We start from the raw sequence: 12,340 nt of genomic DNA on the forward strand, positions 1-12,340 counted from the left end.
ATCCAATTCAAATCTGTGACTCCTTTCTGCTTTTGCAGGAGCTTCCAGGTGAGGAGGTAGGAACTCAACTGAAGATTGAAAGCAGGCACAGCAACTGGAGAGTGTGGAGGTAGCCAGACCAAGACAAGACACCAAGACAAGATAATTCATTGCAAGGTCTCAGTAATGTCAGGTCACACAGGTTCTTCATGGCTTTCTTTGGCTTAGGAGTGGAGGCACATGTAATTACTGCTCCCTGAAACTTGCCTGGATTGGGCATCAACAGATGTCTTCAGTGGGAAGGGAGGGAAAAGAACAGGGGAGGGGAGGGGAGGGGAGGGGAGGGGAGGGGAGGGGAGGGGAGGGGAGGGGAGGGGAGGGGAGAGGAGAGGAGAGGAGAGGAGAGGAGAGGAGAGGAGAGGAGAGGAGAGGAGAGGAGAGGAGAGGAGAGGAGAGGAGAGGAGAGGAGAGGAGAGGAGAGGAGAGGAGAGGAGAGGAGAGGAGAGGAGAGGAGAGGAGAGGAGAGGAGAGGAGAGGAGAGGAGAGGAGAGGAGAGGAGAGGAGAGGAGAGGAGAGGAGAGGAGAGGAGAGGAGAGGAGAGGAGAGGAGAGGAGAGGAGAGGAGAGGAGAGGAGAGGAGAGGAGAGGAGAGGAGAGGAGAGGAGAGGAGAGGAGAGGAGAGGAGAGGAGAGGAGAGGAGAGGAGAGGAGAGGAGAGGAGAGGAGAGGAGAGGAGAGGAGAGGAGAGGAGAGGAGAGGAGAGGAGAGGAGAGGAGAGGAGAGGAGAGGAGAGGAGAGGAGAGGAGAGGAGAGGAGAGGAGAGGAGAGGAGAGGAGAGGAGAGGAGAGGAGAGGAGAGGAGAGGAGAGGAGAGGAGAGGAGAGGAGAGGAGAGGAGAGGAGAGGAGAGGAGAGGAGAGGAGAGGAGAGGAGAGGAGAGGAGAGGAGAGGAGAGGAGAGGAGAGGAGAGGAGAGGAGAGGAGAGGAGAGGAGAGGCACTCTGATCCAACATAATCTTTTTGAGAAAAATATAATGCCATACTAAATCCAGAACTTTTCCTTTTGGTAGGAGATGTGTATGAAGGAGGCAATGGGCTTAAGACAGAAACTTCCCAGAGGTAGTTATAAATGATCTGTTGCCACAGAGGGAGGGATGCCTTGGGTTCAGGACAACTCATCTCCCAGTTCTGTCACTTCCCTGAGGCCAGCAGACACAGGAGGAGAATGTGTTATCACACAACAAACTCAGCGGCTCAATAGAATCAGAGAGGCTCGGGCTGACCATCCACATCCGAACTCATGCTGATTCCAGGCAAGAAATCTAGGGCAGAAGTCCTAGGGCATGAAGGTGAGATGACATGCATCTGTACCATTGTGGAGGACTTCATCCTGTCCCCATTTCTGGCTCTCTCCAGGGGCAACACAAGAAAAGGTGCAGCACATTTACAAGGACCTCTGGGAAATGAGCAGCTTAAAGCCTGCCAGGCAGAGTGGGAGAGAAAAGAGGGAAGAGTCCTCTATCCTCAGCAATAGATTATAAAGATGACAACAGCTACCATGACAGATTGGCAGAGAGGGTACGCTGTGCCCTGTGGCACCTGAAGAAGAGGATGTAGAAGAAGGCATAGAAGCAAGGAAATAATGGGGGAATCACAAACAAGAAGCACTTGTCTTGGACTGTAGGTAGTGGATTATGACTTCTCTTTTCCTTTTCCTCTCCTAATGTTAGTAGCTCACAGAGCACCAGGCCTGCGCTGCTGCTCCAGGGGCTGTCTGCAAGGGAGAGGCAGGGGCTGCCCGGATCGGCGGAGACGTCGAGGAGGAAGGCCGGCCAGCTGGCGACAGATCTCATCTGAAGACAAGCAGACACACACAGCTTGACAGATAATCAAAGCCTCCTTCAAATTCTTCACCAGCAGAATAGTTAGAGGTACATCGTTCACTGCATCTACGGAAACTCTTGAAACTTCTCAATCCTCATACATATGAGGCAAGCAAAGCAAGTCCTTAGGCTTTTATGAATTTGCTTCTGTCTTTATGCATGTACTTTACATATTTAAACCACCTGTATTTTGCTGCAACAAAGATTGCGTTAAGAAATCTAGACTGGATCCTGCTTCTATTAATGAACAGAAATTCTGAGATTTACTCTTTAACCTCAAAAGAGTACAACTTTGAGTAAGGATGTGTCTGGGACTACTAGACCATGATCAAGATCGAGGAATAGAGAGCTATCATATTTTTTAGTAGCACAATATCTAGTAGCCAGTTTTTTTGTCATGGCATATGTATTATGTCCAAGACTGCGCTGCATCAGAGCTCTTTCAAAGTCCAGGGAAGCTACTGCATGTGGATCAGGGTTTAAGCCAACTAGTTAGCTTGGAGACTCAATCACATGGCTGCAGCTATCCTTCTAGGCTAGCCTGTGATACCACTCACCTTGCATGACCTCATTCTCCTTGCAGACAACACGAGTGCACACCTCCTTGTTTATTACGTACATGCGACGCACGCTGCGGGATCATCAGGATCGGCAGCGGAAGGCACAGGGACACAAAGAAACAAAAAAGGGGAACAGGGAATAAACATGAATATTCACTAGTGAGCAGGCAAATCCTAAATTTTTATGATTTCTTAGCCATGAATAAGGCTGCTCAATAGCCAAGTAATCTTTGTAAAGACATAATGAAATCTTAGAATCATAGAAAGGCTTGGGTTGGAAGGGACCTTGAAGATCACCTAGTTCCAATATCAAGCACTGGATCAGGATGCTCAAGGCCCCACATTGGACCTTGGCTTGAACACTCCCAAAGATAGGGCATTGACAACTTCCCTGGGAAATCTGTGCCAGTGTCTCACTGTCCCTGAGTAAAGAATTTCTTCCTGACAACAAATCTAAATCTCTTTTCTTTCAGTCTAAAACCATTCCCCCTTGTCTTATCACTATGTGCACATGTCAAACGTTGCTCTCCCTCTGTTTAATAAGCCCTGTTTAGGTACTGCAGGCTGCAGTGAGTTCTCCCTGGAGCCTTCTCTTCTCCAAGCTGAATAATCCCAGTTCTCTCCGTCTGTCCGTAGGAGAGGTGCTCCATACCTCTGATCATTTTCATGGCCCTATAGATGACCAAACACCTTAAATATGGATTACAATATAGGATATATTACAGCTCCTTAGTGCTACAACAGACTGTAGCCATTGTGCCCTTTTAAATAATTACCGTAAGAGGATGCTCTGGGGATAGGATTTATCTCACCAAGAAGTTCCCAGAGAAAACCTCTAGTCTTCAAAGGGAACAATTTCTGAACTGGACATACCATTTCTGGGCAGTTTCTAGTGCTTTTCTTAGAGTCTGTTGGTTTCTTACCTTGTAACACAGAGGTAGCTGATACATTGCTTTACTGGCTTGTGAACAGAGTACAGGCGCGTGCAAGGGAACTTTTCCTCACGGCAGTCTGAGAACACACACACAAACACGGAGGTGCAATCCAGCATCATGGCCAGGTGCACTCATTCAGGCACAGAAATAACCTTATCATTAGGTACAGTCCTCCAGGCTTCTAGGGAAGGACCCCAGTCTCTATTGTCACTCTTGTGTGAGAGATAGGGCTGGTTTAGAGAAGAGGAAAATAGAGCAGCCATTTCTGATCCCCTTGCTTTGCAAAACAGAAGGAAGGGAAAGTTGAGTGAAATGCAAACCAAGCCCACTAGACACCCAGAAGGCACATGTTGTAAAGGGGACAGACACATATAAACAAAACGTAAATTTTAGTTGCACATTTAAGACATGGGTTTCTAATGGATGTGCAATTATCACATTTCAGGACACAAATCTAATTCCTAGTTTTCAATCGACCCTGTAACTAACTGCAATGTATTTTCTTGCAGCTAGTTCTGAAACGCCAGGTCTTGGCCACTGACACAATATTGACCCATTGTATCTGGTCTGCTGATCTGCCAGTTCCTCCCTTCCCAGGCATGCCATCCAGGAGAAGGCTTCAGCTTCCACTACCATCATTCTCTGGTACTTCTAACTCAAAGAACAAGTTAAAGCAATTTTCCAGGACACAGAGCTCTGTGCCCAGCCAGAACCTCTCTGGAGAGCTAACAGGGTGGCTCAAAGTGGGTCTGGGAGAGGGTGCAGGCAGCAAACTTAAAACACACCTGATGAAGCCGTTGTCGTTTCACTGTCAGACTGAACTGGAACACAGAGGGTAGCAAAGTTAGTTAGTTACCATTATTCCTTCCTAGAAATCAGCTTAATCAAAACAAGTATCTGGAAAACTCTTTCAAGACCCTTCTATTGTAACTTCTAAGGTGAAAAAAGATTTCATTGTTACTGACATGAAACCACAGGGTACAAATCCAGCGTGAATCTAGTGCCTGCTGTGCAGTCAACAATGCTAAAAATTTGCCTGAGCTTTCCTATAAAGCATTAACCACTACTGTTCAAAATTACCCTGTAAGGACATTCTGGCTTGAAAGGTCAGGTAAATTTCTTTAGCTGCTGTAATTACCCTTTATTGAGTCAAGAGGAGAAGGACTTTGTGACTGCCCTTCATAAGGAACAGTAACACACACCTTTAAGAGACAGCATCCCAACACCACTGGTTCTTTAATGTCCATGACAAGGGGTCAAAAAGAGGTTGGTTTCTTACTTCCTCTGATAAAGTAACCCATCTGTACCACAGCAAACCAGTACATTTTATAATTTACCTAGTAACAAACTGGAAAGGAATTCAGAGAACTGACTGCCAGGTGCAAGTTCTTATGAGCAATTACAGAGGACTTCTGCTCAGGTGCCATAGTGTTAGCCAGAAGCATAGACAAAACGTGTGTTAAAGAGAATGAATCTTTTGGGTTTAGGGCTTAGGGGCAGTCAGAGAAAGCAGGATTCCAGGTGTGTAAGGGACTGTGTGAGGAGAGGGAAGAAAGTCCACAATATGTGGCTGCAAACTGAGAATAAACTCACCAGGAGGAAGAAGCACAGGTGGTGTGGCAGCTGTACCTGGAAAAAGAGACATACTGGAAGATCTCAATTTGAGCTTACAGTCCCTTTCCTCCTGCCAGTGTTCTGCTGATGGATTACCAGTCCTGACTAGTAGCCATCTCACATCTAGTTCATAGGCAATGCTGATCATGGTGCTGGTGTTGTTATTATCTGATTTGTCAGACTACCTGCAGGCTTTTCCTACAAATATGCTGGGTATGCTAGAGCTGATAGCATGCCACAGAGCAAGGATGGGTCCTTTGTGAAGAGTTTTGCTTGATCCCTCAACAGTAAGCGTTTTGAAGCCCAAATTTGCTGTAAAGGCTTCACTTTTACTCTTTTAACCTTTAGATGTAGGTCAGTCACCACCAGTTTGGTCTGGACACCCAGTCCTATCTACCTTCCTACAGACTGTCAGGTCTCATATGCTGACCACAGTTGCTTTCACCTGCCATCCCAAACACAAAGATCATACATCTTGTAGATACAATATTGTGCTTCCACTTTCCTCTTCCATTGTTGTCTTGAAACATGGACAAATGACTCTTCAACTAATTAAAGTTGAAAAGAAGGGTGTTTATTACATGCAGAATAATTTCTAAAGGTATGTCCGAGAAGTCAAGGAGTCACAGACTCCTGCTCTCTATTTATCTAAGAAAGGTTTTACATATTTATGTGGTTTCCATGGATGTTTCATACATAATCATTACCTGCCCACTTTGTATTATAATTTGTATTATAATTAGCTGAATATCCATTATGGCTGGGCAATTGTATCCTCTTAATTGGGTTGGTAGGATTTTGAAATAAGGGAGTGGGCACATGGGAGGAAAAAATCCATCTTCCACACAGTGAAGAGTTCCACACAGTGAACTCTTCACCTATGTCCAGTTGGCATGACTTTTTGACCTGCTGGTCATGGTTCAAGCCTCTCTTGTTCGATTATTCTTAGAGGCTGGTTAGTTTTATGGTTTCTGCCCTTCTACAATACTCTATCCCCTGTCACTCCTAGCTTTACTTCCTGATGCCTTTGTCACACTTAAACTAGAGCACATGATTCTTGCTACCCACATTTCTGACTTAACTCTTGAACTTATTTAAGATCTTAACTAAAATAAGCCGTCTTTTACTGTCTTAATTATATTCCTAGCTGGCCCCTCAACTCATCTGCAATTTTCAATTATCCTAATTACATTTCCAGCCAGCCTCTTGACTCAGTCTCATGGCAGTCTGACCCACAACAAATACTGCAGCCAGCTGATGAGCAGAGTCAGGGCAGAGGACAAACTGTGGAGCTGATGTTCTAGAGAACAAGCCACCACTCTCAGATGAGTTCCCATACACTCAGAGCATACTCCCCAGAAACAGCCAAGCCTCTCTCTGACCCATAGGATTGACCACATGTATTTTCCCACTCCCTGCCCTGCCTCGTCTTCACCACCTCAGAGAGGTTTGAGAGACTGCTCCAGCAGAGAGAGAATCCATCCCCAAGGCCAGTAGTGACAGGTTTGAACTCAGAGTGGGGCTGTAAAAAGTGGAGGCACTCCTTCTTAGCTTCTCTTTTCCTCCATTGCCCATTATTGGAATTGCCTACACTCCCAACAGCTGTGTGTCCTTCTCCTGAGGCCATCTCCACTCTCTAAGCACTGTGTGCTCTAAGTGCTTATCTTCCAAGTCCTCCACCTACCCTTCCCTTCGCAGACATTTTGCTGCCCCCCGTGACACAGCCGCAGGCACGGTGGGACAGACAGTACTGAAAAAAGAGAATTTCCACTTCCCCACTCCAACAATGCTCAGGGTTTCCTCTGCTACTTTCAGGGGATTTTTGGCACCTCTGTCTCCTGAGAACTGAAGCACATCTGCTACTGGTCAGCAGACAGACACACAGCCTGTGTCCCAGTTTGAACCTGTCCAATTTCTCACCCTCATCATTTAGTCTGTTTGTTCCTGACACCTTCTCTGGAAGCCAAGGATGTGTGAGCTTTAAATTTCATGGCTTCTTGCAGTGGAAACCTCTTCAGGGAGCCCTGGTACATTAAGTGAGATTGGCATTTCCTTGGAGAACAGACCATTAAGTCACCCTAAATTCATCTCCCTGTGTGGAGCACAAAAAGGACTCCTAGACAGCCATAAATGCTGGAAGAACACTGCTGTGCATCAAAAGTGGGATGAGGAGTTTCTGGGCATAATGGGTAACTTCTGCAACTATGTAGGCAGTAGTGGTGAAAAGGGAAAAAGAAGCATGAAGATGCCAAGAGACTGGAGCTTACCAGAGCTGCTGTCAGGGGTAGCTCCATCTGGAAAAGAGAATGTCCTTGAAAAATCTTTTCTTTACTTTATGGTCCCTTACGCAGCCAGCCAGAGCTAGCTTGAATTACCTCTCCTGCCGTCATAGGCTCATGAGACAGTGGGATCTACCCCAGCAAATACATAATCAAACACAGTACCCCCAACCTGCCCGTACCCACTCCCCTTTCTGGTGACTGGCCTGGGACTGGATTTCTTAGTGCACATGTTGTATAACCCTCAGTGTATTTTGGAGGCATATCTTCTCCGATATATGGCTGCTGTTAGCATCTTGATGGGAAAGAGACTTCTGAAATGAAGGTGCTGAGGGGTCTGGCAGCACTAGGGACAGACAGCTGAGGGCATGCATGGCAGAGAAGGAGGGAGGCAGCTCCAAAACCTAGCCTTGACTGCAGAAATTCATCAATGGATGAGCTTCTTTGAAAAGCAATTGATGACAAAGCTGGGGTAGTGGTAAAGAGGCAAATCATGAAGGAAAGGATTCTTGGAGGGCATGTTTTGGGCTAGCTTCTGAATAGTTTTCTGGGAAAATGCAGATATTACATATCATAGGATCATAGCTGGGAGATGTCTGCAGGCTTAGCCAGGGCTTCAAGTTTGAAGAAAAGGCAAGTCCTTGTGGTCCTTTTGGGTGCTGAAACATGATGTAAATGTACATTCACTTTAACTTACCATGTGGCAAAAATGGATTAAGGTCCAGAGGGATAAATCAATTCAGCCCAAACAACACAGCCAGTAAGAAGATCAGCCAATATCCTTTCCCAATGGCCTCACTACTAAAGCACCATGCCATTTGTGCACCATTTTCCTTAGGATTTTTCTGAGCAGCAGTAGAATTCCCCAAGCATCTTGTGGTTGAAGACAAACCAGCTTTTGTGGACCTCCTACAACTCTTGACTGTGAACATAACTTTGTACCCTTCAGCTAAGCGTTCAGGACCCCTGCACTAGAGAATTATTTGTAAAGAGCATGTAACACTTAGCAGGTTGTCTTTGAGAGCTTGTTTAATCTTCACTGAAAGGTAAGCTCACCGTGTCAGAGGCAAAGAAACAAAGAACAGTATTTTCTAATAAACAGGCTGTAACTCCACAGGACAACTGGATCACATGAGCAATCTTCAGCACATTTACATGCCTGTAATACTTACCAGTTGCACTTTCCAGTTCTTGCCCATTGACCATCCATGGAAACCAGTCTGCAAGAGAAGAAGAGAGGGGCGTGACGAAAGACAGATTTTTATAGTTTGCAGGCTTTGGGAAATTTTAATGTTTATCTATCCAGGAGACACCACTGCCCTCTGCTGAAGGGAGAAATGCTCTCTACTCAGCCTCTGCCTCCACTGCTGGCTGCATTTGCTGTTTAAAGGCTCGTGGATACAGCAGCTCCTGAACCTACCCCTGTTGCTTCCACCAGAGGCAATGGCTAGGCACAGGGACAAGTTAGTAAATACCTCCAGATTAGCTACCAGATTTTGCACTTCTGAAACCTCTTTTGATGCATTTTTTAAAAAATAAAAAATCCTTGTGGCCTCCCTGCTCTGGAGGCTGAGCAAAATCCCTATCTCTATTTTATAAAACAGGAAACTGAGTCATGGAAATTATTCACTTGGGGGCACAGATTGAGTCATTGGTATAGTAAAAAGCAGACTGCAGGTTTTATAGCTCCTTAGGCAAATCATCCAGCCTGGGTATGGAGCACAGAGCAGATAATCTTTCTCCTCTCAGCCTCTGGGTAAACTGGAGAAGGGGAATGATGAAAACTTGACTGTGTATGCCACATGGAAGAAATTGAAGCTAGGCTAGATTGTTTGTTTGTTTAAATATAAAGGGTGACAGAGCAGCTTCCTTACAGCAGCCAGGAATAGGAAAATATTTCCTGCTAGCCACAGACGAGGGAAATGTCTGCATAACTGGGGTGGGATGAAGGAAAGAGTTGGCAGGAAAAAGCCAGTGATCTGGGGCACTGCAGGGATGTGTGCATGACCAGCCCAAAAATCAGTACATCCCGCTATGACCTGTGGCCTGAGCCTGCAGCTTTCTGCTCTTAATGGGAGCACTGCACGGGTAAAAAACTATCAGGTCTGGAGTTTATGTCATAGTTCTTCCACATTCCAAGGGCAGTTACTTGCAGGCCACAGAGGGTCTCTTGGGACCCCACCACAATCCTGCTCTATAGCATTTACAGGAGTTGCTGGACCCTGATATTCTGTTCCCCACCCCAGTTGCCTGGTGATTAACCCAGGGAGGGCCAGCCATGCATAATAACTTAAGTACACAATGGAATACAGCCCAAAACTTCCCCTGTTCTGGCTAATATCTTAATTGTAAGAAGTAGGGAAGAAAATGGTGCTGAGCACTTTCTCATTTGTTACTGATGCAAAAGGAAGGATGAAAATCCTGAAACTATTGCAGAAGCCAGCAGTGATGGATTTGAAGAGACACATAGAAAAGACAGGGTGGCTCCTCCCCCTTTTCTAACTTTGGAAAGCTATTACAACTCTTGTTTTCCCCTAGGGGTTGAATAGAAAACCAGTCCAATTCTAAAACAAAAGGACATAAGTGAAGTGAAATCTCTGCATATGAGGCAAGGACACAAAGAGGGTGAATTTCTTATCCCACCTTAAATCCCTTCAATTTATAATTACCATGGTACCAAATAATAAGCCTTAGAAACAACTAGACTTTCTTATCCAAGCTGCAGTAAATTCATCCTTGAGATCTAGAACTGCAACCTTAACTCACCAAATCTGTACCTTACCAAAAATCAAAGGACACAATGAGAGACCAGCAGGTGATTCCTGTTATCTTCCAAGTTAAAACAAACAAATCCAAAAGAGAAGTGCTAAAACAAAATACTCAAAAGTAAGAAATATTCCTTTCAGGCTTCCTTCATGTACAATAAAAAACACAACTTTTTTTTTTTTCCCCTCTTTCAAATTGTAGTCCACCTATAAGCTCATCCCTTGGATGCCTCACCTCCCCACTTCACAGTCATAACATGACATTGTTTATTGTGCACCTTTAAAGGCAAAAGTGTTATTTGGAACAGAATCAGGTTTCGGCATGGGGGAGGATCAAGGAGGGTATTAGAATAACCTAGTTTGAAAATGATAGGTAGTCATCTCCTTCCTACATACAGTCTTTCCTGGACAAAGCTTTGTCCATTCACTGAAATTAATCTTTCACTATCTGTCCTGAGTCTTCTGACTATAATGTCTGGTCTTGCCCTCTTGTTTTATTCTTTTTTGTTGTTGTTGTGCCTTTAAAAAAAAAAAACAAAACAAATTTGATATGAATTTTTGCCAAAGCATCTCCAAGTAAACAAAGTAATGGAGACACAAAACAGAATAACCAACAACCACCACCAAAACCAGAAAATGGTCTGAACAACAGAGGAGAGGTTTCTCAAAACAGCTGTATAAATACTACAAAACCTCCCAGCAGTTGAATGGCTTGGAATGAGGTCATTCCAGCAGGAACTGCTAGTGACAGCAAATGTGTCACAACTGTGACAGAACAAATTTTGCAGAGCACTGGGAAATGCCCTGCAGATCATGCATACACAGGTGTACAGCAGTAAGCACAAAGCACACCTAACCCTCCTTCTCAGCTTGATCTGGATGTTTTGCTTACTAAAACATACCTGCAGCAGAAACTGTGGACCTCTGTCTCTTGTGACTCCCAGTACGTACTGGAGAGTGTCACGGATGGGAAACTGTTTCCAGTTCCTAATTTTCTCTTCACAATCCTATATCCACTTTGCCTTTCCTCTTCAGTCCTTGCCCCTTCACTACCCCTCTACATATCTTTGTCCTTAGATCATTGCACATTATTCTGTGTAGGAAACTCCGCGGGGCCCAGATGGGGAAGAAATCATTCCCCTGGGCATAAGGACTCACCAGCTGGGGACAAGAAGAGTGTTAAGACACAAAACAGTATACAGGTTCCAGAGGTCTTCATCCCTATGGAGTGGAGGAGAGAACAGAGGAAAGCTAAGGCAGGAACTGGTATACCCTCCCCTACACCTCAGAAACTGTGCTTGTTTTACCCATTTTCCTCTCAAGACCGTTTGGTGTTCCCAGCCTCCCTCCTGTCTCCCTCCTCATGTGGTCAGTTTTCCAAGTATTTCTGAAACATTCTGGACTGAACTATAACACCACCTGCTTTGTTCCTCTTTTTCATCTCCTTTCTCCAGTCCCCATCTCTTTTCCCATTTAGATGGCTAAGCCCTGCTCCACACACACCCTCAGCATGCAATGAAAAGTTTCCCCCACATTCTCTCACTCCATTCTCTTCTACTTTTCAATCATTTCGAGGAGCACTGAAAGAAAAGACAGGGTCCCCATCACTTACTGCAGCCCTCAGCTTCCACTCCCTTCAGCAGCAGACGCTCTGTTTTTCCCCTTCGGAGCCCCCCCACTTTGGCTATTGGGTAAATCACATGCAGCCACACCCAGAACACGTTCTCCTTTTGGTTGTCTTCAAAATACAATTTCTGGGAAAAGAGGAAAAAAAAAAAAGAAAAAGCCCAAGAAGCCAGCGAGATGGAGGGATATGGTATCATCATGCATGTGGAATGATGGGGGGGGGGGAGCGGGGAGCAGCAGCCCACACCCTCATTCCAGAGTTTATTGTCCTCCGAAGGGGCTCCTCCCATTCCCCCAGGATGGCCCATCACCAGGGATGGATTCTTGAGTCTGCATTACACACGGGCGTTCCGTTTCTTCCTGCCCTTCTATGCAGCCTGGCTTCTCCTCAGGCCGCTACCTCTAGCCACGTTTCCCGACTCAGCCGCCAGTCCCCACCCAGCGCTCCTCTTCCCCGTTGCCCTGGCTGCCTGTGGCACAGGGACGCTGCGGAGCCCGCATCCCGTTCTCCCGCAGGACGGGCTCGGATGCTGCCCGCGGCTCTCCGCCCTGCGGCATCGAGCGGGGCCGGTGGCGGGGCCGGCGGGCAGACGGCTGCGGGGACATCAGCTGGCAGGGGGACATCGGCGGGCAGCGACAGCGGGGACATCGGCCCGCTGCCGCGCCGGCGCTTCCCGGCGGGATGGAGGGACTGGGCTCCCCAC

The 12,340-nt window shown here is 46.2% G+C and overlaps 1 protein-coding gene across 1 annotated transcript; it reads right to left on the reverse strand.

The window, feature by feature from the left end:
• Positions 1-966: 966 nt before the first annotated feature.
• On the reverse strand, positions 967-11,774 carry MFAP5 (microfibril associated protein 5). The gene is made up of 9 exons (XM_021533986.3): positions 11,623-11,774; positions 11,169-11,231; positions 8,418-8,465; positions 7,234-7,260; positions 4,946-4,981; positions 4,138-4,173; positions 3,341-3,428; positions 2,415-2,488; positions 967-1,827 (listed from the first exon to the last, which is right to left on the reverse strand). The coding sequence occupies exons 2-9, from the start codon at positions 11,227-11,229 to the stop codon at positions 1,709-1,711; spliced, it is 489 nt and encodes a 162-aa protein (XP_021389661.1). The 5' UTR covers positions 11,230-11,231; positions 11,623-11,774; the 3' UTR covers positions 967-1,708.
• Positions 11,775-12,340: the final 566 nt, after the last annotated feature.

The sequence above is a fragment of the Lonchura striata genome, chromosome 2, assembly GCF_046129695.1.
Source record: "Lonchura striata isolate bLonStr1 chromosome 2, bLonStr1.mat, whole genome shotgun sequence".
Classification (NCBI taxonomy): Eukaryota; Metazoa; Chordata; class Aves; order Passeriformes; family Estrildidae; genus Lonchura; species Lonchura striata.